This window comes from Talpa occidentalis, unplaced genomic scaffold, assembly GCF_014898055.3.
Source record: "Talpa occidentalis isolate TD23 unplaced genomic scaffold, MPIMG_talOcc4v2.1 talOcc4.5, whole genome shotgun sequence".
Lineage (NCBI taxonomy): Eukaryota > Metazoa > Chordata > Mammalia > Eulipotyphla > Talpidae > Talpa > Talpa occidentalis.
The window spans coordinates 99,213,367-99,237,362 of NW_023604861.1; the positions used below are offsets into that span (position 1 = coordinate 99,213,367).

Sequence of the window (23,996 nt, forward strand, 5' to 3'; positions counted from 1 at the left end):
AGGTGGAGAGAGGATCGGAAATGGGGGTCTGTACGTGGTGGGCAGTGGGTGGGCGTGAAGCTCTCTGCCCCAGGATGGGATGGCTCAGGACTGATCGGAGTGCACAGGGCACTGCCGGAGGCATGCTGGGCAGGGTGGGGGAGGCTGCTTCACACTGCAAGGAAATGTCTGTGAGTCTTAAAGGATGTTCCCCCTCCCCAAATTACTGCCAAAAGCACAGGAAATCAACACCCCAAGATGGTCCCTCTCCCACACTCACCTCTTCTCCTGCAGTAAGTAATCCAAGCTATTGATGTAGCTTCCTGAGCCCTCACAGGTGAGCTGGAGACAGGACATGGGAATGAAGAAGAAAGACAAACATAGAGGGGCAGCAGAGTAAATTTTAATCTGAATTAATTCCTTTGTTTACTTTTCTACATAGGTAATATATTCATATGATTAAAAAATCAAGAAGTATACAGGCATCAGTGGCCCCCTTAACTGTGGTTTCAGTTACCTGCAGTCAACTGTGGTCTGAAATATTATATACAGTAAGATATTTTGAGAGAGAGAGAGACCATATTTTATTACAGTATATTGTTATGATTGCTCTAATTTATTACTTACTGTTATTATTCTTTTACTGTGTATAATTAATAAGTTAAAGTTTATCATAGGTATGTATGAATAGACAAAAAACTGTATATATAAGATTTGGTACCATCTGTGGTTTCAGGCATCCTTTGGGGGTCTTGGAACACATTTCCCTCAGATAAGGGGGGACCACTATAAAGTAAAATATTTCCCCCTCACCTCCATTCCCAGTCACCCTGGCCCCTCTCCACAGGTGACTCGGGTATTCATTCCTACATGGAATGTCAGAGATATTTTATGCTTAACTAGGCAAACAGTAATATATCATAGGTTTCCCCATTTAATACAAATGGTAGCAGGCTATACATCCTATCCTACATTTGGTTGTTTTCAATAAATAGTATGTTTTTTTTTTTTTTAAATAGAGGCATGTTTTATTTATTTATTTGTTTGCTTGTTTTGTTTTATACATGCACTGGGTACAGTCAGAAGCACGGGAGGGTGAGAGAATTCACCAGAGCCAGAGCGGGGAGCAGAGCAGGCAGAAGGACCAGAGTACACTGCTGAGGGGAGCAGCGGGCGGCAGGAGAGGTCTGCGCGCCATGTGGGACCCTCCTCTGGTGGCCGGGGAGCAGCCGGGGATCGAACCGGCGCCGCAGAGGCCGCGGGCAGCTTTGCAACCCAGCGCTCAACCACTGCGCCACCGGGGAGGCCCCAAATAGTATGTTTTGAGGGTCATTTCTTATCAATAACAAAGAAGTAATTTAAAAAAAAATTTTCAGGGGCCTCCCCGGTGGCGCAGTGGGTTGAGTGCAGTGCTGTGAAGCTGTCCGCTTCCTCTGTAGCATGGGTTTGATTCCTGGCTGGGCAGGGAGATACTCACATGGTGTGGCAGACCTCTCCTCTCTCGCCCACTGCTCCTCTCAGCAGTGTATTTCAGTCTGTCTGCCTGTTTGGCTCCCCACTCTGTCTCTGGTGAATCCTCTCACCTCCCAAACCTCTGGCCTGTACTCCAGCTCTTGTGTGCATAAACATATAAATTTTTAGAAAAAACTATGAAAAAAAATAAAAAAATAATTTTTTTTCAAGGTATTCTGATGTATGACAAAAAATAAAAAAATAAAATTTTTTTTCAAGGTATTCTGATGTATGACTAAAACATAATTAGCTCCCTAGTGGTGGACTTTCAGGTTATTAACAATCTTGGGCTATTATAAACAACTGAAGCCCTCATCTTAGATTAAATGTTCTGGATTTTTGGACCCTTAAATGTTCCCATAGTCCACCTAACATAGTCCCAGCAGTGTATTCCCAACTTGAAGTTAATTTTGGAAGTTTCCAGAAGGAATCCTAGTCCACTGAACCATTATCAGTCCAAGTCTTTGTGTCTGACATAGCCCAGACTCTGGCACCAAGGCCTCTCTTTTCTCCAGAGCCATATGCCCAACCCAAGCTGTCAAAGTCTGAAGGGCCCCACACAGGAACAGCAGCAAATTTGGCACTAGCCCAAGCCGTCTGTTGGCAGGAGTTAGGAGGGGGAATAAAGGGAGAGGTCTTGGTGACACAAGCTCTCCACAATAAACCTGGGTGGGGAGAGGTTGGGAGTGTGCAGCCAAGGAGAAATGGTCAAGGGAGGTGGCCAAAGAAGGGCAGCTGGGGTGTGCCCAAGGAGTGGCCAAAAAGTGGCCATGTATGACTGAGGAGGGTCGGCTGAAGAGGGCAAGGAGAGGGAGGCCTGGGTGGCCACTGGCTTACCGAGGTGTGGGTGTCCACCACCGGGTCTGCAGCCTTCTGGCTCGGGCCTGCCAGGTTCAAGAAGAGTTCCTCCAGTGAGGCCAGCTCCCCCTTGGGGTCCATGTCTTGGGGTTCCTGCTCTAACTCCTCTGGTAGCTGGGAGGCTTGTCTTCTCAGGCCCTGGGGTCCCGCTGCGCCAATCTGCGTCTGGGCTAGGGCCCCGCTGCCGGCATGGGGTGTCCTGGGGTTCAAGAACTCTATAGGTGGTGGGCTCCAGTCAACAGGGAACATGTCTCCGGCTGCCTGCATCTTGGGCTTCTTCCGCAATTTAGGAGTTGGAGCTGAGTTGGGGCTGCAGAGGCGCCGAGAGGAGCGGAGGTGCAGGGGATGGTTGAAGACATTGCGCTTCAGGGTGGGTAAAGGGATGGGCAAAACTGCGGCGGCCTGGACGCCTGTGGACAGGACAAAGCGCTGTGGGCCCCAGCCCACTTGTCATCATCCCAGTTGCTGTGCTACATTGGTCAAGGAGAGCGGACAACTTGGGATAGCTGTGGGCAAGATGCCACAGCTTCCCCTGTTAGTGTAAAACCTCAAAAGACTCCACCTGTGCTGGTGGGAGGACCTACCTTCTCTGTGAGGAAGGGCTAGCCGGGTCTTCTGGGGCCTGGCCATGTGCAAACCACTGGATGCTTGGTCCTGGAAGAAACTTCCCGTCAGTCAGGTTAGCCTCCACAAGAAAGCTGGCCCCGGGGTCCTGCAGAGGTGGGCCCACCAGTGCCCCAGAGAGCTTCCTCCTCCAGTCCCACCCCAAGAATTGAGCACAGGCACCACAAAGCTCAAGTTGCTGAGGTGAAGGGGACTCCACCTGACCTCTCGTTTCAAGGAGGTTATGGGCAAGTATAAGGACATCAACACTTTTAAACCTGCACAAGATTAAAGCAAGCAGAGCCCAGAGGACAGCCTGCACCAGGCAGTGTTGCCCGTGAGGTTGTCTGCTCACAGGGGCAGGGCAGGAGAGTGTGGGCCCTGCCATTTCCCCAGCACCAGCACAGACCAGGAGCATAGGAGAGCTCAGTGCATTTCTATTGAATGAATGAGGAATTTAAAGAGAACTTGGGGTCAATCCAACAAGCTATCTTCAGGGTTAGGAGTTGCCTGTCAGCTAAGACAGAGTGTACCACATAAGCAGACATCACTCATCATATCAAGCCCCGGCCCAGATAAACGGGGATGCAGAGGAAAGCTAATACCTGAATGAGCTAATGATCAAAGGAAACAGCAGTTTACAAGAAACACAAATACTAAATTGACAAGGGTTCAAACTCAACAATCATAAAAGAAATTCAAATCATGACTACCAAGTATCATGAAAAAAAACACTGAAATAGGGGAGAGACAAAAATAATGAAATAATAAAACAAATTGAATATTTATAACACCAAATGCTGACATAGCTATCAGGAAGTACACTACTGTTATCACTGTAAAATAGTTTATTCTTTTTTAAAAATTTGTATTTATTTATTTTACATTAAACACAACTGCTTGTATTTTTATTTATTTATTTATAAATAAATAAATAATTTTATATAATTTTCTTAATTATATAAATTTCTTAATTTTATATAATTTTATATAATTTTTATATCATTTTTCATTTTTGTACAATGTATGCATTTACATCTTGGTGATAGTCCCTGTACAATTCCCACCACCCTTGTTTTGATCCTACTCCTTTCTTTCCCTCCTGTAGTGTGACTCTGGTTTATAGTTGCTTGTTGATTTTGATTTTTACTTTACTATAATTAGTCTTTTTCCTGATCCCTTATTTAGGTTTTCTAAATTCCTGCTACGAGTGAGACCATCCGGTATTTTTCTTTTTCTTTCTGGCTTATTTCACTGAGCATGATCCCTTTCAGCTCCATCCATGTTGCTGCAAACTGCATGAGTTTAACTTTTTTCATTGCTGAGTAATATTCCATTGTGTATATGTACCACATCTTTTTTTTTTTTTTTTAAAGATTTATTTATACAAGCACTGGGTACAGTCAGAAGCGCGGGAGGGTGAGAGACTTCACCAGAGCCAGAGCGGGGAGCAGAGCAGACAGGCTGAAGTACACTGCTGAGGGGAGCAGCAGGCGGCAGGAGAGGTCTGCGTGCCATGTGGGACCCTCACCAGGCGGCTGGGGATCGAACCGGGGCTGTGGAGGCTACGGGCAGCTTCGCAACCCAGCGCTCAACCGCTGTGCCACCGGGGAGGCCCTGTACCACATCTTCTTGATCCAGTCATCTATTTTGGGCATTTGGGTTTTTTCCATAGCTTACCTATTGTAAATAGTGCTTCAGTAAAACATAGGGGTGTAGGTGCCCTTTTGAATTAATGTTTCTGTGTCCTTTGGGTAAATACCTAGGGGTAGAATTGCTGGATCATATGGAAGCTCCATCTTTAGCAGATTGAGGAAACTCCACACAGCTCTCCATAGTGGTTGGACCATTTTGCTCTCCCACCAGCAGTGAGGGAGAGTTCCTTTTTCTCCACATCCTTGCCAACATTTGTTGTTGCTAGTTTTTTTTTCAATATGTGCCATTCTCACTGGTGTAAGATGGTATCTCATTGTAGTTTTGATTTGCATTTTCCTGATTATCAGTGGTGTTGAACATTTTTTCATATGCTTGTTGGCCATTTGCATTTCCTCCCTGGAGAAGTTTCTTTTTAGCTCTTCTGCCATTTTTTATTTACTTTGTTTTTGTTGAATCTCGTCAGCTCTTTGTAGATTTTTGTGATCAGTCCTTTATCATTAGTGTTGTGTGCAAAAATTTTCTTCCAATCAGTGGGGTGTCTCTTTTGGTTACTGTCTCTTTTGGTGTACAGAAGCTCTTTAATTTGATGTAGTCCCATTCTGTTTATCTTTGCCTTCATTAGCACTGCTTTGGGTGGTGTATCTTTAAAGATGTTACTGAGGTGCATGTCATGTAGTGTCTTACCTATACTTCCTTTTATATATTTTATGGTTTCAGGTCTTCTGTCTAGTTCTTTAATCTATTTTGAGTTGGTTTTTGTGCATGGCATAAGGTAATAGTCAAGCTTCATTCTTTTGTATAGTGACCCAGTTTTCCCAGCACCATTTATTTATTTATTTTCCAAATACTGTTTACTTCGCTGAAACCTGCAAACAGGCAAAAGGTATGTGATGTCTGGGATATCCCACCTAGGAGTGCACATTGACAACAGCGACATATAATATATAGGGCCAAGGTGCTGAGGGCTAGCAGCCCTGTCACCACCACTTGGGCCAACAGTGCTATCCAGCTACCCAGGGAACAGAGGTGGACAGAGGTCTCCAAGACAAAGGCTTTGTAGACACTAAGGAACATCAGCAGGAGGACTGCCGGTCTGAAAGTGTGGTACAGGTCATAACGTGTTATCATCCAGACCTGGGCAGATGCGACGATGTAATGGACTAGACTGATGTTGGAATCAATGCTCATCTGGATGTATTTCTAGTCAAACTCAATGCCTCAGGCTCCAACCCAGAGTGGGATGCAGCGGGACATAATGAGCTCAGCTGTGGCCCAGCCCAGGGGAGCAACCATGATCTTGTATTCCCCCTTGCCGGCATTCTGGGACATGACAAGGTTTAGGCCTATCAGGTCTGCCACATCCACGCTGGCCTTCATGAACTTCCCAATGAAGTCATAAATGCCACCTTCCCAGGTGGGAAAGAAAGTGGCCAGAAACAGCATCTTGCACAGCTGCACAAAGAGGTAGGTGGCCTTGGCCTGGACACACTTCCAGAAGGCATTGTACTCGGACAGGCAGCTGCACTTGTACGTAATGAAGTAGGGGAAGTAGGCCAGGGCGAAGCAGTTCCCGAAGTGAAACAGCATCATGGCGCTGGCTGCCCGGCCCATGGAGAGGTGCGGCGGGGGTCTCGGAGCCCCCAGCAATCATTTATTGAACAAACTTTCTTTGCTCCATTGCATATTTTTTGCTCCTTTGTCAAAGATTAGTTGACCATAAATTTGTGGGTTTATTTCTGGCTTTTCTATTCAGTTCCATTGGTCTGTGTTGTCTGTTCTTGTTCCAATACCATGCAGTTTTGATTATTATGGCTTTATAGTATAGTTTGATGTCTGGGCGTGTGATACCTCTATTCCCTTCTTTTTTTTCAGGAGAGCTTTGGCTATTCAGGGTTTTTGGTGACTCCATATAAATTTCATCAATATTTATTCTATTTCTTTGAAGAATGTCATTGAAATTTTATTTGGAATAGCACTGAATCTGTAAATTGCTTTTGGGAGGATGGCCATTTTGATATGTTAATTCTTCTAATCCATGAGCAGGGGATGTCTTCCATTTCTTTTTTTTTTTTTAAAGATTTATTTATTTATGCATACAAGAGCTGGGGTACAGGCCAGAGGCACAGGAGGTGAGAGGATTCACCAGAGACAGAATGGGGAACAGAACAGGCAGATTGACCAAAGTACACTGCTTGAGGGGAGCAGCGGGTGAGTCAAGAGAGGTCTGCTGCGCCATGTGGGTTGCAACCTGGCTGGCCGGAAATCAAACTCGTGCTGCAGTGGGTGCGGACAGCTTCATAGGTTGCGTGTTAATCCTTGCGCCACTAGGGAGGCCCATCCATTTCTTTGTGTCTTCTTTTATTTCTTTTTTTTTAATTAATAAATTTTATTTTTATATTCCCCATATAATTGCAATCCCCCCATTCTGACCCCAATCCCTCCCCTCCCGCCCCCCACCCCCCAAAAAGTGTCTCTGGTTCATAGTTTTTGTTGATTTTGATTTTCACTTTCTTATAGTTATTCATTTTCCTGGTCCCTTATTTAAGTATTCTAGATTCCTGCTATGAGTGAGACCATCCGGTATTTTTATTTCTTTTAACATAAAATGGTTTATTCTTTTTAGAAAGCAATCTGTCAATATAAAAATAACTACCAAAATGTCCATACCTGTGAACTCCAAAAATCAGTTTTTCCACAAAAGGAACAATTAAGTTGGCAAAAACTGTCAAGAACCAAGAGTTACAGAACCCTGGATTCCAATAAAAAACTAGCAACAAGAGGTAAGGGCTTAATGAAGAAAGAAGCTGCTAAATTTCATTAAGATTGCTTTCTGACTCTTGAAATTATCTTCCTTTCATCCCACACCCAGCTCAGAGGCTGCATGGGGTCTCCATTCCTGGTGTCACTGGCTAGTGCCTCCAGGGACAAGCAAACTTTGTCCTCACAGACAGATTACATGTTTGGACCTGTCTCATGGCTCCCTGAGGGATCACCCAGGGCCTTGCCTTTGTTTTACCCACCTTGGCTGAGGTGAAAGTCCCAGCAGAGAGTTAAAGGAGCACTCCAAGACAAAGCCAATCTGTAAGGCTCAGAAGTTCTTTTTTTGACTCTAGGCAACTAAGGAACTCTATCAAATCACTAACTGACCACCAAGGTAAAGGAACAGCAACTTCAGTGACCACACACAATAAAACAACGCAGTTTTTACAAAAATGGTTTAGAAAACTGGAAAATATGAATGATATGTTGTGGAGAATGAAGAATGTTGGTTTGGATCTAGTAGCTCCTTCTTTCTGATATTTATAGTCTTCAACTCCTTCTACTATGTCTAGTCAATATGAAAATGTATTTCTGTTTGAATGTTAACTGACTCATGCTGCATATGGACAGCTGAGTAAACACATATAAAAGCAGATCTCAGTAGTACCATCTACCTCTTTTAAGGGTTGAAGAACTTCCTCTAGTTTTTACCTTCTTTTGATCACTCTTGTATAGGTGAATGTGTGTGTATGTATGTGTATATATATGTACATGTGTGTATGTATGTATGTGTGCATGTATCTATCTACCTACCTACCTACCTACCTGTTATTGTTCAGATTTATCCTTAAAATCCGATACAATTTACTCCAGCATGAACAAATAACCACAACTCATAACAAGCAGCCACAGCAAACCAGGGTTACTGCATTATAGCATTCAAAATGTCCAGTTTTCAACAAATGATTATAAGGCATACCAAACAAAACAAAACAAAAACAAAACAAATAAAACCAATCCAAGAAAGTATGACCCATTCACAGGGGAAACAAATTGCTAACAAGTCAACATATTAAAAGGATTATACAACATGACCAAATAAAATTCATCCCAGAATGGAAGGGTGATTCAAAATACAAAAAACAACCAGCATAATACATGGCATTAATAGAATGAAGAGGAAATAAAACATGATTACCTTATTTGACAAAATTCAACACCTTTCATGATAAGGAAAATACACACACACATAATAAACTAGGAATAGAAGGGAACTTCCTTAATTTGATAAAAAAAATTATGAAAACCCCACATTAACTGCAATGATGAAAGACTAACAACTTTCCCCCTAATAGCAGGAACAAGTCAAGGATGCCTGATTTTGCCACTTATATTGAACAATGTACTGGAATTTCTAGTCAGGCCAGTTAGGAAAGAAAAAAAAAGCATTCAAATTACAAGGAAGAAACAAAACCAGGTCTATTTGCAGGTGACATGACCTTGCATAAAGAAAAGCGTAAGGTATCCATTAAAAAACTACTAGTACTAGTAAACAGGCTGAGCAAAGCTACAGGATACAAGATTAATATAAAAAAATCAGGTGTATTTCCATACACCTGCAATGAGCAATCCAACAATAAAATTAGGAAGGCAATTCTATTTAAAATAATATAAAAAACAATAATAGATATACAAATATCAAATCATTATTCTGTATACCCAAAACTAATATGAGATTATATACCAATTCTATCTCAAGTAAAAAGAAGAGTATGCTTAGGAATAAATCTAACAAAATTTAAATTCTGTGAACTACAAAACAATGTTGAAAAAAAATTAAAGACATCGAAAATGGAAAGGCATTTCATATTCATGGATTAGAAGGCCAAATATTACTAAAATGGTAGTTCTCCCTGAAGAGATCTACAGATTCAGTGTAATTTCTATCAAAATCCCAGTGTATTTTTTGTAGAAATGGAAAAGCCAGTCCTAAAATTGATATGGTATCATAAGGAACTCAGACACAATTTTGAAAAAGAACAAAGTTGGGGGATTTCAAATTCCTGATTTTGAAACTTGCAACAAAGGTATATAAATCAAAACAACGTGGTGCTGGCACAGGGATACACATATGTATCAATGGAACAGAAGTGAGAGTCCACAGTGACACACACCACCCCCACAATGACACACACATGCATTCCATGGACACACATCCACAGTCAATTTGACAAAGGTTATGACCATTCAGTTGGAAAGAAGAGACCCTCGAACAAACAGTGTTGGGACTACTGGACATCTGAAGCAAAAGAATGATATTGGACTTGTGCCGTCTCCAGACACAGTACATAATAATTAAAACTGATTGGGGCCTCCCCTGGTGGCGCAGCGGTTGAGTGCTGGGCTGCGAAGCTGCCCGCAGCCTCTGCAACGCTGCTTTGATCCCCTACCGCCGGCGATGGTCCCACATGGCGCCCAGACCTCTCCTGCCGCCCGCTGCTCCCCTCAGCAGTGTATTTCGTCAGTCTGCCTGTTCTGTTCCCCGCTCTGGCTCTGGCGAATTCTCTCATCCTCCCGCGCTTCTGACTGTACCCAGTGCTTGTACAAATAAAGAAATCTATAAAAAAAAATTAAAGCTGATGAAAAGTCTAAAAGGAAGAGCTAAAACTAGGTGATTCTGAGGAGAAATATAGAAATAAATCTTCATGACTTCACATTAGGTAATAGTTTCTTAGATGTGAGACCAACAGTAAAGGCAACAAAAGAAAAAATAAATTAGACTTTATCAAAATTTAAAACTTCTGTGCTTCAAAGACCAAGAGAGTAGAGACAACCTATAGCATGGGAGGAAATATTTGCAAATCATGTATATGATTAGTTTAGTATCCAGAATTATATGAATAACTCTATAACTCAACATAAGGTAAAAAAAAATCCAATTAAAATATGAGCAAAAGATTTGAACAGGCATTCTGCAAAAACCAGTAAACAAAATGGCCAATAAGCACATGAAAAAATGAGTGATGTCATCAGGCACTTTGTAAGGAAAACGCAAATCAAAACCACAATGAGGTACCACTTCACACCCACCAGGATGGTTATAGTTGAAAAAAATAACCCAACAATACTTGTGTTAATGGGGATCAGAGAAACTGGAACCTTCCTACATTGCTGCTTTTTTTATGGAAGCATTTTAACAAACTGCAAAGCAGGTCAGTAGTAAAAATTACAAATTATACATAAGTTAAAAAGCAATAAATTACTTCCTTTGTTTACATAATGGCAGGAAAAGGGCTCTGGAAAACAGTTTCTCAAACAGTTAAACGTAGAGGTACCATATGACCAAGTAATTCCATTCCTGGGTATCTCCAAGACAGAAATGAAATGAGATGGCCACACAAAATCTTGTACATGAGTATCCCATTATTCACGATAGCTAAGACACATCAGCTATTGAATGGATAAACAAATGTGGTATAGCCATGTAATACAATAGTATTCAGTCATAAAAAGGAATGACACTCTGACACATGGTACAACTTAGATGAACTTTGAAAACACTGTGAAACAAGGCAAAAGAAGCCAGAATCCTAAGACTACATATTGTGTGGCTCCACTCCTATGAAATGCCCATAGTAGACAAATCCAGCAGCAGACTAGTGGTTGCTTAGGGTTTAGTGAAAGGATGGGAAATCCTTTGGGTGGAGGGAGTTGATAGCTAAGGGATGCAAGGTTTCTTTGTGGGAGATTTGCAAATATACTACCACAGATTGTGGTGATGATCACATAATTCTGTGTACTTTAAATGGCTGAACTGTACGGTATATAAATCATAGCTCAGTAAAATTGTTTTTCAGAAAGAAAGTACAAGGCAAACAAATGAAAGGTTATCACTGATGTTGAAGTTGGATCTTCCGAAAGGACAAAGGAAGACAACAGGAAATTGGAAAGCATATTAAAAACTGTTCACACAGCAGGTGCTAGTCAAGAAGCAGAAAGGAAAAGAAAAAGAATAAAAGGCATTCTTAACACTGTCCAGAAATATTCTAGGTACATAATAATGCCACTTGAGAATTTAGGGGGAGTGTGGGAATTGAGTCTGGAACATTTGCCAAAGACAAGGAAACTGCCCCAAACCAAGCATATGCTTTAGCACTCAGAAGTCCACAGAGATGATAAAGTCAAATATAAAAAGAATCAGAAACTGCTGATGTACCAACGAGACCAGTTCCATGCAGCAAAAAGCCATGTGTAATGAGGGAGGTTGGGAACTTTTAAAAGTGGGTTTCTTTTCTGAGCATAAGTGCTTTCTGTGTCTTCCTGACAATGGAGAGCCCACTAAGTGCAGGGAACACAACACCAGCCTTTGTTCGAGCCCAGAGCGGATGGTTTTCCTGTTTCAGTTTTGGCTATTCCTCAAGATCATAAAGCTCAGCTTTCTGAAAATTCAGCAGTTCACTGCTCCAGATGGAGCACAAAAGGGGGAGCACTTTAAAGTTTATTGAGGAGTAAATGCGTCATTGCTGACCTAGGAAACCATACCATTTCTCAGCCCCCCCTCTTTACCCTCACAGCACTTCATGAGTTCTTGCCACAGTGAAGAATTAGTTCTCTTCTTTAGTCACTTGTATGCAGATGACAAAACGAACTCTTGTCTCGGTACCTTAGCAGCCAGGACAGGACCCACTTTGCAGTCTATTCTCAGAAAATCAGCTGGTTAATGCTATTCTACATGTACAGGTGCCTTAGTCTGCTATCACCATGACAAACCACCATAGGCTGGGGGCTTATACAACAGATTCCTCTTATAATTCTGGAGGCCAGAGTCCAAGATCAAGGTGCTGGCAAAGTAGGTATCATTCTGAGGTCTCTTCTCATTGCTTGTAGGAGGTAAGCATCTCACAGTGTGCTCAAGGTCTGCTTCTTTGAGGAAGGGCAAGAGGGAGGGAGGGAGGGAGGGAGGGCGGGAATGCAAGTACACTCTGGACTCTTCATTTATAAGAACACTGATCCCATCATAGAGGCCCCACCCTCATGACCTTATGTAACCTAGTTGCCTCCCAAAAACTCCACCATCAGATTGGAGGGTAAACCTTCAACACATGAATTTGCCAGGGGACACAATTCCGTCTATAATGATATGCGATGTGCCAAACGTTACCATGCTAGGTGCAATTCAAATTAATGTTAAAATATACATATAGAAAAGTGTCTGGGGATAAGAATACAGCTTGATGAATGTTCTCAAAAGTGAATCTACCTAGCTAACATTACTCAAGTAAAAAAAAAAAAAAATAGCATATGCCAGCACCCACAGTCCTCATGTTTCCACTTTCTGCCTCAAAGGTAAGACCTAACACCACAGATTTCTTGTGCCCCCCCCCCACTATTACATAAGTGGAATCACACAGTATGGGCTCCTCTGTGTCTTACTTCATTTGTTCAAAAGAAGCTTGTACTTGTTTTCACTGCTGCACAGAATTATGATATGAATATAGATTTAACCCTTTTAATTAATCAGCATCTTATAGGAAAATGCACCAAGATTATATAGGTATCCTGTTGTAATATTTTCATTCCCAGTTTTAGCATCCATTGATTTTGCCTGAAACCGTTTTTAAGGGAGTGGTTGAAAACTGGTTTATGTTTGTTTTTAATAGCTGCAGATTTTTTCCCTAAAAATCTAACAAGGATAATCACTACTCCTAATTGCAATCTGGAAGACCAGTGGGCATTTTCCATAAAATCTCCAAAGTCATCTTCAAAGATTAAAAGACTAAAACTGACAAACTCAAACAAAGTGTAACCCTGGAAGGGAGCAAAGGAACTCTTCTACATGTCTCTGTTAATATAGACCCCAAAACAATCCTGGTCCAGGCTGAGAAAAGATGTTTTGCATTCTCAAAGCCCCTCCTTCTAGAAGGAGCACATAAGGTCAACTGGTATGGGGACTGCGAGAGCAGGGGTTTAGTCCAACAGATCCCAAGTTGTCAGTCCCCTTCCACCCTCACTTGCCCCATCCGGGTTATGTCTTCTCTGAAGACAAAGCAGAAGGTGAACTTTGGTCTTGTGTTTTCAGGAGATTCTCACCTACCTTTCTACTCTCCCAACACTGGGACCGGCTTACCTGTAGACACCAAACCCAGAATAAAACCACCTACTGCACTAACTGGGATGCTAACATTCCATGGTTTAACTAGTGAGGCTCTTTGGGAGTGAAGTCACCAAAGTACACTGACTCAATCAGCAGGTTCAATTTTTAAGTCTCCAAAGGTCGAGCCAAGGGTTAGAAATAAAAAGAGTGGGGACAAGAGAAATAAGTTCTTCAGTTTAGCTCATAATCCAGTAACTCATAAAATAGCTGTGTGGAGGGTTATAGGGCCACAAACAGAACCTTCCCCAGAACATGACTCATACTCCATAAGACTGACTTCAGCACCAGGAAGATGACTTGCCCCAACTTATCCAGGACAATTCTACTGAATAAACCCCAAATTAGCATGCCTGAAGTGTCAGACACTGTGCTCAGCACTGGGGAATCCAGGATGGGGAAGATATGGACTCTGATCACAAGAAGCTTACAGCAGCAGAAAGGTTTTGCCATGGAATAGACCTAGGGCCACCCAGACTCCAGCAGATGGTGGATATACCAACAGAGGTATTCAGACTGGTGGACTATAAGCAGGATCGCAGGCCAAGGCTCCCTGCAAAGCTGTTCATTCAAAAGTACTGATCTACCAGTGGCGTTAGGGCAATTCAGTTTTACCTGGAAAGGAGACACATTCACCAGCTATTTCTTCCCTCTCCAACCCACAAAAAAAGACACTTTACATATCTGTACCTGTTGTTTCCAGTCTTCTACCAATCCCTCTGATCACACTCCTTGAAGACATTAGCATTTTCAAAGAAAAATGGAGAGCAGTAGAAGGGTCAAGTGTGCTAACAGGTCATCTTTTTAAGTATTCAACTATGAATCCAGCAATTACTGGACCAAAGCCACATGACTCCATCCCAACTAAGAAACTGCTGACTTTAAGAGTCCCATGGCCTTGGAATATTACTCAGCATTCAAAAAAGATAAACACATGCAATTTGCAGCAACATGGATGACGCTGGAAGGGATCATGCTCAGCGAAATAAGCCAGAAAGAAAAAGAAAAATACCGGATGGTCTCACTCATAGCAGGAATCTAGAAAACTTAAATAAGGGACCAGGAAAATGAATAACTATAAGAAAGTGAAAATCAAAATCAACAAAAAGCTATGAACCAGAGACACTTTTAGGGGGGCGGGGGCGGGAGGGGAGGGATTGGGGTCAGAATGGGGGGGCTGCAATTGTATGGGGAATATAACAATAAAATTTATAAAAAAAAAAATAAAAAAGCTAAAAAAAAAAAATAAAAAAAAAAAAGAGTCCCATGGCTTTCTTACCAGTAAGAAAGTAAAAAAAGCTGCCAGGTGGAGATGGCACCAAGGGGGCACCATCCACTGTGGGGGCAAGTTCAGCTTCAGAGCCATTCAAATGTGAACAAAGATGTGTCTTAGACTCAATTAAAAATGGTAATTCTGGGGCCTCCCTCGTGGCGCAGGGGGGGTTGGAACGCAACCTATGAAGCTGTCCGCAGCCACTGCAGCACGAGTTCGATCCCCCAGCTGGCCGGGGAACCAACCCACATGGCGCAGCAGACCTCTCCTGTCTCACCCGCTGCTCCCCTCAGCGGTGTGCTTTGGTCATTCTGCCTGTTCTGTTCCCATTTCTGTCTTTGGTGAGTCCTCTCACCCCCTATACCTCTGGCCTGTACCCCAGTTGTTGTATGCATGGATGAATAGATCTTTAAAAAAAAAACGATAATTCTGGCTAATCTGTCATGCTCCAAGTGCTTGTTTGCTAGGTGTCAAGACAGGAACTTGAAAGGGTACAGAAATGACTCCGTCAAGCCCTCCTGGCTAACAATGGGGAGACACACTCAGCATTAAGCTTTACTTCTGCTTTCTCCCTCACAAGCCCCCAACCAGCCAGGCCCAGTTCCTCCTCAATTTCCCTCATGTTCTTTCCAGGCTAAGGAATGAAACCATCTTAGAGTTGGCCCCCTGGTTCAAACACTCTCCTTTTTCTGCCATCCTGCCCAGGGACGGTGGCTCCATCTGCCCACTGAATCCCACTGCCTGGGCCAGTACCAGTGCCAATCCTGCAAAAAGGCCCAAAGCTTTTCACATTCAAGCTCCTTTCCCAACTTCCCCTACTCTCCCAAGCACTCTCTCACAGTGTGATTTTAACACATCACCAAACTTTTTTGTTCTTTTACTTCCCCAGTTACATGGAAGATAATATCATCTATCATAAAGTGTTGCCATGAGGTCAAATTATTATGGAGTCCAAAAGGCTTTGAGCCCTGATGTAAAAAGATCCAAGAGTAACTCGAATGTTACAACTGTCCTATTTTTTTTGAATACTGTTTTTTTCAAGACGTCTTATTCCTAACACCATGTTTTATGTCTGTCCTTTAAAACAAATATTTAATAGCTTAGGAATGTTAGTGAGGGCAGCTGCTCTGGTCAGCAAGGACTCAGTTTGCCATTTGAAAGATGAAATGAGATGAGTTTTACCCACTAAGAAAAGTCAAACAGTCTCCAGTGTTGTAAACTCCACATCCATCAAACTGGGCAAAGGCTGGGAACAGAAAGCCTTTCTGGGAAAGAAAACCAGCAGCTACCCTTTCTACCCAGGGGGAACATGTTTTTAAATAAATATCAAATAAACCAAAACATAAACCAATTCTCAAATTAGTTTGAAGAAAGTTCCATTCCAATAAAGCAAACCATGCCTTGGTGACTCTGCCGCCCACGAGGGTCTGGTCCCTTTGCCCAGAGACTGTCCCTGCTCCCAGAGGGGTGTGCAGTTGGGAGTCAAATGCAAGCACCCACATGCCGAAGAATCCGTGAGAGCACAAAGAAGAAGGTGGGCAGCTGTGCCAGAGCCTACCCACATCAGGCTTGGGGCAGGCTGAGTCCCAGTTGGGCCCTTTATCAACATTGTGACCAGCATGGACCCCCAGGCTCCTCAGCCTGTTTCCTTACCTTTAAACTGTGAGCGGGAGAGGCCCAAGAGGGGGCTGCCCTACCACCTGAGGGGTGTGTGTGGGGGGTGATGCCCACACCAGGCAGGCCTCCACTAAGGGCGGGGTCAGGAGGGCTAGGGGGGTGGCCGGAAGTGCAGCAGGCCTCCGGGTCCAAGCAGGTTGCCTCCAGCTGGGGGAGCTGGGGGAGCTGAGGGAGCTGAGGGAGCTGGGGGAGCTGAGGGAGCTGGTGGGCGGGGCGGTGGGAGAAGGACAAGGGCGCTGGTTTTCAGGACAGACGGTGGGGGCTGAAGGCCAGAGGACCCGGCTGGAGGGGGAGTGGTGGGGGTACCTACCTCCAGTACTGCCGGAGCTTCCCCGTGACCCCAACGTTGCACCTCGCATGCAACAGGCGTCGGGTTCTCACAGAGGGTTGGCAGCGTGCACGCGCGCCTCCCGCTGGGCGCTGGCAGCCCCTGGAGGGGGCGCTGTCCGTGAGCCAGGCCACCCTGCCCTCTCAGCAGCCCCTCCTCTTTCAGGAGCTGGGGGTCTATTGCCTGTAGCATATTAAGTCACTGAACCCACACCTGGGGACGGTGACTTCCATTTTACACAGAAGTACACTGAGGTCCCGAGGGAAAGAGCCACTTGCCAAGGGCACAGGGCAGAAGCGGCGGCGCCAAGCTTTGAACGCAGAACAAGTCTGTGGCCGCTCTACCGTGTCCGACAGCTTCAAACCTTTCCTAAGTTGAGGTGCTGCAGGCGTTCTGGGTCGAGAGCACCTCGCTCGTAACCACCCCTTACCACCGTACTTGTGTTGTGCTTTGCGAACAGATGTCTTGGGCATGTGTGCGTGCACACATGTGCTTTGGGGACCGTCAGCCCTCAGATTCCCCCTCAACAATGGTAGTTGAACCCCGACCCTGTGTCTGGCCCTGAGCTAGGTCATATACACATTATTTCTCTATCCTTAGTCGAACCTGCATCAATTAAAATCCAGACCTGCTCTTCTGGGGAACTGATTTTTAAATAGCATCACGAATAACTGATTAATGATCCTCCGGTGTGGTTCTCTAGGCAGCAGGGCAGTAGAGCTACACTGAGTCAGCCAGTGCTAGAGCTGGGACTCTGGTGAGGCCAGTCCTGAGTGATGCCCTTTCTTGGGACCAGAATATATTTATATTTTTACTTTATATTGTATTTATAGCATAAAATGTTTTATCATATATATTTACATTATGTATATTTATTTTTATGTATGTGTATACCTCTTAAAGAAACATCTCATCATATGCATTTATTTCTTTGAATATGTCTGCATGGACATGAAGGAGTGATTCTCAATCAGGGTTGATTTATCCTCTAGGGGACACATGGTAATGGCTGAAGACTTTTAAAATTTTTTTTTTATTTATGTATACAAGTACTGGAGTACAGGCCAGAGGTGCAGGGGATGAGAGGATTCACCAGAGACAGAGTGGGGAGCAGAACAGGCAGACTGACTGAAATACACTGCTGAGGGGAGCAGCGGGCAAGTCAGAAGAGTTCTGCTTGCCATGTGGGTCACCTCCCTGGCGGGCAATTGAACTAGTGCTGCAGTGGCTACAGATTGCTTCATAGTGCTGCATCTTAACCCCTTGTGCCACCAGAGAAGCCCTGAAGACATTTTTTGTTGCCACCACTGGGGAGAGCTAATGGCACAGCTGCTGAACATCCTAGAATGCACAAAGGACAGCCCCATTCCCATGTCCGACAAAGAGTTACCACTCCAAAATGTCAGTAGTGTTGAAGTTGAGAAACTGTGGCATAGGAAAAGGGGGAAAAAGATAAACATAAAACTGTTGAACATTTTCCTTACACATGTGTTGTGATAAGTTTACTTGAGCCTATGTTCTGTAAGGACCTGGGGATTCAGAGGTGAATTGAGGGGTCTCCCTGGTGGCGTAAGGGGTTAAGCACCGCACTATAAAGCAATCCACAGCCTCTACAGCACGTGTTCTATCCCCAGCCAGCCAGGGAGCAACCCACATGGCGAGGCAGATCTTTCCTGTCTCGCCCGCTGCTCCCCTCACCAGTGTATTTCAGTCAGTCTGCCTGTTCTGTTTCCCACTCTGTCTCTGGTGAATCCTCTCACTGCCCCCGGCATCTCTGGCCTGTACTCCACCTCTTGTATGCATAAATAAATAAATCTTTAAAAAAAAACAAAAACAAAGGTGAATTGAGGGTAATTCCTGATGGAGAATTTTCTACAGATATTGCATGCAGCTACAATGTACATTTATTTAGACCCCTGAAAGCTATCCTATAAAGTAAAACCTGCTAAATGAAAGTTTATTGTTTTGGGCAAAGGCAATGGAGGAGTGGGAGATTGTTCTCTAAGCCAAATTTCCCAAGGAGACATCAGGGGCAGGGATGTCTGGAAGGATGGAGGGTGGTAGAAGCCAGAGCCAGTGGGCAATGGGTGGTGATGTCCTGGAGCCCAGCCCTGACATGGGAGCTCACTGGCATAGTCAGAATAATCCCAGGGTTTCTGTGAGCTGAACAAGAACCTGCAAAAATGTCCTGACTAGGCAAGTCTATGGTGAGAGTACAAAACATGAATCAACTCTTTTTCCATTTGATAGCCTGGAATAAACCATCTAAAGGTCAAGAAGCAGGGAATTATAACAGTTCAGAACTGAATTTCTCACTGGTCTGCTGAGAGGTGGGTTTCTTGGAAAAATTTTGTGGTTAAGAAGGGGGAACTGACTGAAACATTTAGGTATGTTAAACAGGATTTTTTGCTGCAGGCCTAATCAGAGCCTTTAATACACTATAATGTGCATCTCTAAGAGGGTGGTCATCAATTGTAGGGCTTTCCTATCTTGATCCAGTCCTTTGCACCAAGAAAATCTCTTGAGACTAGGATTCCTTGGAATACACTTTGGGAAATATTAATCTAGTCTAAGCATAGTTTTACTAATGAGTAAATGGTGATCAACAGAAAAAGTGACTGAGTTGGCTTTCCACGGCATTTTTCCTGTCAAACATTTAACCAAAGGTACAAATCAACTATAAATTATTGGAGAACATTTCTGGGAGTTAAGAAAAGAAACAGTTCTCCAATTTAACTTAGGGAAGTTGCAGTACAGGTAAGGGAGATGGTAGTAACAATGGAAGCCATTCAAAGCAGAAGTTACCTTTCAAAAAGGATCAAGAAATTTTTGGACTAAGAATAGAAATCATTTTTTTTTTTTTTTGCCCTCAGGGAGCATCTATGAAGACCAGATGTGCCCCTGTGAAAGAATAGTGCTCCTTTTGAAAATATAACCTGCAAGGGAAGGTGGGACCGCCTGGGACTTCAACCCTACCCTCTACCCCCTTTTTTTTTAACCTCAAATTGATCTTTCTGGGCCAGGAAAAATCCTACAAAACGGTTTCTGTATATTCTGTTCAAGTAATAAGTTTACTTGAGCCAATGTTCTGCAAGGACCTGGGGTTTCAAAGGTGAATTGAGGGAAATTCCTGCTGGGAATTTTCTACAGATATTGCATGCTGCCAGATTGTGGTAGGGCGATGACAATGTGAACAAAGTCCTAAGGAGCCATTTGCAAAGTCGTTCAAATATCCACAGTGCCTAAGAAGCTCATAGGCAATGGGAGCTATGGAAGATGTTTTCAACAGAGGCCTGGCCACAGAACATTCTGACTCCATTTCCCATTCTTGAGCACCCTGCCCCAGCAGCCCCCCTTAATCTTCTTGGTTAATAACCTCCTGGTGTGGCCACCCCCTCACCCTACATCACCAAGAGCTCTGTCTTGGGAAAGAATCCTAAATCTACCTTATTTCCTGCCCTGTCACCTTTTTTGCCCAGCCTCAGGCCTGAACCTCAACATCTGTAATGACTTCATAACCTCAACACCACTGTAACGGGAAACTGATGTGGGTAAACTCTGCTCAAGTTTTTATAGACCTGGCCAATGCAACAAGTTCCCGACTCATGCACTTGTGTGCCTAAGTCCAGACGAACCAGCGTTATAGCTGACAAGCATAACAGTTAACGCAGTGGCCTTCAGGGGCTCACTCCTAAATTTCTTTCTTTCTTTTCTTTAATACAAGAATGGGGGCACAGGCCAGAGTTGTGGGGGATTAGAGAATTCACCAGATACAGGGCGGGGAACAGAACAGGAAGACTGACCCAACTATACTGCTGAGGGGTGCAGCGGGAGAGCCAGGAGAGGTCTGCTGCGCCTTGTGGGCTGCTCCCCGGCCGTGGATCGAACTCGTGCTACAGAGGTTGCGGTCAGCTTCACAAGCTGCGTCTCAACCCCCTGCGCCACCGGGGAGGCCCACTCCTAAATTTAAATAATTTGAAGTCCAACGTGAGCAGAACAACTTCCATCAGCAGCTTTCTGCAGACCTCCAGGCCCAAGGGGCAGGTCTGCTCCATCAGCAGCTTCCACCTTTATGAAGCACAACTAGCAGGCAGGACGCATAGGAATTCCAATGTGGCTGTCCCGTTCCTGGGACGAGGACACCGTGTCCCACGATGGCAAAATGAACTGCACCAAACCCCAATTTAAGTATAGGGCGAACGTCCGACATTGAGCAATAGAGGCCGTGACCGCCCCCACGCCTCCGGCGCCTCCGCAGAGGTAATGAGTCAGACAGGCAAGCCGCTGCCTTGCCCCGCCCTCGGCGGATCACGTGACGGGGGCACGCTCAGGCCGGGCGGAAGCGGAAGGTCGACCTCTAGGAGACGCGCCCCCGGAAGTCCCGCCCATCGCAGGAATCTGGTCCCGGAAGTGCCGCCGTTGATAGCGGGCGTGATGGCTTCAAGGTTACTTCGCGGAGCAGGAGCGCTGGTTGCGCAGGCCCTGAGGGCCCGAGGTCCCAATGGGGTCGCCGTGGTGCGCTCCATGGCGTCTGGAGGTACTTGGACCCCCGAGGCGCCAGGGACGGGCGCCGTTTCTCTCCTCGGGTGGTGCTAGGGCAGCGAAGGGGGTCCTCGGCGTCTCGGGACCTCAGTGACCGCCCCACGGTCCCGACTACCTCAGGTCCGCGGGCGTCTCCCTGTTATTCCCGGCCCACGCTTCCTGTCCCCGACCTAACTGACCTCGCTGCGAAAGACTCCTTAAGGGGGGTACTGGGTGACCTTGGGGGCCTGGGGCTGCATCTGCAGTGCACAGGTGCTAAGCCCAGCTCATGTGGGATGAACCCCGCTGAGACCCAGATTGACCTGATTTTAGGGGGAAAAAAAAATGTGTCGACAAACAGGCTTGATAGTGGAAGAAAGAAGACTCCTGTGCTACTAACACCTTTTAGGGATCATGACCGTGGTCCTCAGGGTCAGCGGTTAGGGGTAGCAATTAGGAACTTGTGAGCCCATTAAAACTGCAGGAATTTACGCTCATCTTCTACTTTGGTCGCTTCGGGCAACACAATCACATTACCTTTCTTTAGGTGGTGTTCCTACTGATGAGGAACAGGCAACTGGACTGGAGAGGGAGATCATGATGGCTGCACAGAAAGGACAGGTAAACCCCTTTTGTTCTCTGTGGAGCTCATGAGCTTGGATGGGGTCAAAGAAGTCTCCTCTGGGGAGTATTTGATCTGTATCATAGTGGCGCAATTCTTTTTGCAGGATCCATACAATCTGTTAGCCCCAAAGGCAGCTTCAGGCACTAAGGAAGACCCTAATTTGGTCCCCTCTATCTCCAATAAACGAATTGTGGGCTGCATCTGTAAGTACCTCAACACTATTTTCTTATCTGTTTGATTTATTACACGGGATGTCTGTAAGCTGCTTCAAATTGTGTGTGTGTGTGTGTGTGTGAATGTGAATGTACAAGTATGTTGGCTTAAGGGTGCTGGTCCTCTCAAGCTTCATTGTACTTGAGTAGGTCATCTTTAGTGGAAAGAGGTGTAGAACTATCACTGGCTAGTTGGGGATGCAGCATGAAAGCGTTTTTATCCAGAAATTTTTGTTTTATCGCCTCTTTGTCAGACACCATTTTAGGCACTAGGGATACAAGCTGAATGGACCCTGCTTTGGGATTCTACAAAGCCAAGGGAACTGTTAGAAACTATAGAGACTCTGATTTGAGGATAATGTACTCACAGGTAAACTCAGGGCCTCGATTTCAATTTCTTCATCAAAATTGAAAAATGTACAGGAAAGCTTGGGTTGATCACTTAAGATGCCAAACATCGCTTTGTGTCATAGTGTATCTAAGAAAAAAGATTAATGTTGAAAGTCTCTTGTAGGCCAGATGGCTTCCAACTACCTTTTTTCTTTCAGGTGAAGAGGACAACAGTACCGTCATCTGGTTTTGGCTGCACAAAGGCGAGGCCCAACGATGCCCTAGCTGTGGGACCCATTACAAGCTGGTGCCACACCAGCTGGCCCATTGAGCCTCTGTACTAACTTACTCACAATGTGCTGTAAAGTTTCTTCTTCCCAATAAAGATTAGCCATTGCATTGGCTCCTTCTCCCATAGTTTGCTGGTCTTAATTCTTTCCTGTGTTTTTGGAGAGGCAAGGAGATTGTAATATTTATATAGCTATTGTTAATATTTGCTTGCCATCCACTTGTACACTGAGGTTGACAAACCCACAGTGCAGCTGGACCTGCCTAGTACAGGGGGAACTCATGGGCTGTGGAGTCAGACTGACTAAGACTTACAATATTGGGCCCATCATTTAGCTTTGTCACTGGGGCATGTTGTCTGAGGGAGGGTTACATCTACAAAAAAAGATAAATACCTTGTGAAGTGTTAGATACACATTATATAAGGAGCCTGGCCAATAGTAGGTCCTCACAGTGTTAAAAAGACAGGGGGCCTGGTGTTTTTGGGACTTTGAAGATTACCCAGTTTCAAAGAATAGTTTGTGAGGAATACCATCAGTAAAATCCAGAATACGGGATAATTTCAGAAGCAAATGACCAAATTCCTTCAGCAAAATGCAAGAAGACAAATTAGGGAGAATGTTCGAGTTAACAGATAAGAGGGAGTAGCAACCAAGCAATTTGTGAACTTTGGGTTTTGATTTGGAAAAAAAACTAAAAAGCATCTTGAACTTGCAATGTTTGGTAGAGATTAGATTTCTAGGTTGTAATGGAATGGGTGTTTTTATGTTTTAGAGATTCATATTGAAGTGCTTAGGGCTACAATATATCTGGTATTAGCTTTAAAACTGGGAAGAAGGGAAGGAGTGGTGATTTGAGGTTTGATCGATCCATTTAGTTATGTACGTGGGTCAATGTTCTATTTTTGTGTATCTTTGAACTTTACCATAAAAAAGTAGAGTGGGGAGGAGAGAAACAAAAAGTCCAGTCCAGCCATTTCATACTTGTTGACATCTTGGACAACTTGAGTTTTTTTTTTTTAAAGATTTATTTTATTTATGCACATAAGAGCGGGCTATAGGCCAGAGGTGCAGGGAGGGGTGAAGGGTGAGAGGGTTCACCAGAGACAGAGTGAGGAGCAGAACAGGTGGATTGACTGAAATATCCTGCTGAGGGGAGCAGCAGGGGAGACAGGAGAGGTCTGCTGCGCCATGTGGGCTAGTTCCCTGGCTGGGGATTAAACT

The 23,996-nt window shown here is 44.4% G+C and overlaps 2 protein-coding genes and 1 pseudogene across 3 annotated transcripts in view; 1 reads left to right on the plus strand and 2 right to left on the minus strand.

The window, feature by feature from the left end:
• Positions 1-16,835, minus strand: part of FAM178B (family with sequence similarity 178 member B) — a 98,421-nt gene extending 81,586 nt beyond the window's left edge. Inside the window, exons 1-4 of one of the 2 annotated variants that reach the window (XM_037527894.2) lie at positions 16,780-16,835; positions 2,934-3,003; positions 2,329-2,548; positions 260-321 (exon numbers count right to left, since the gene is read on the minus strand). In XM_037527894.2, the coding sequence (XP_037383791.2) occupies positions 260-321; positions 2,329-2,548; positions 2,934-3,003; positions 16,780-16,828 (401 nt within the window). In that variant the 5' untranslated portion in view covers positions 16,829-16,835. The remainder of the gene's footprint in view (positions 1-259; positions 322-2,328; positions 2,549-2,933; positions 3,004-16,779) is intronic. The other variant, XM_037527893.1, reaches the window with a different exon arrangement.
• Positions 5,456-6,198, minus strand: LOC119259237 (BOS complex subunit TMEM147-like; annotated as a pseudogene).
• Positions 16,836-21,176: 4,341 nt separating the features above from the next.
• On the plus strand, positions 21,177-22,902 carry LOC119259915 (cytochrome c oxidase subunit 5B, mitochondrial). Its single transcript, XM_037528906.2, has 4 exons — positions 21,177-21,334; positions 21,866-21,939; positions 22,047-22,146; positions 22,704-22,902. Exons 1-4 carry the CDS (start codon positions 21,232-21,234, stop codon positions 22,814-22,816), a joined length of 390 nt encoding a protein of 129 aa, XP_037384803.1. The 5' UTR covers positions 21,177-21,231; the 3' UTR covers positions 22,817-22,902.
• Positions 22,903-23,996: the final 1,094 nt, after the last annotated feature.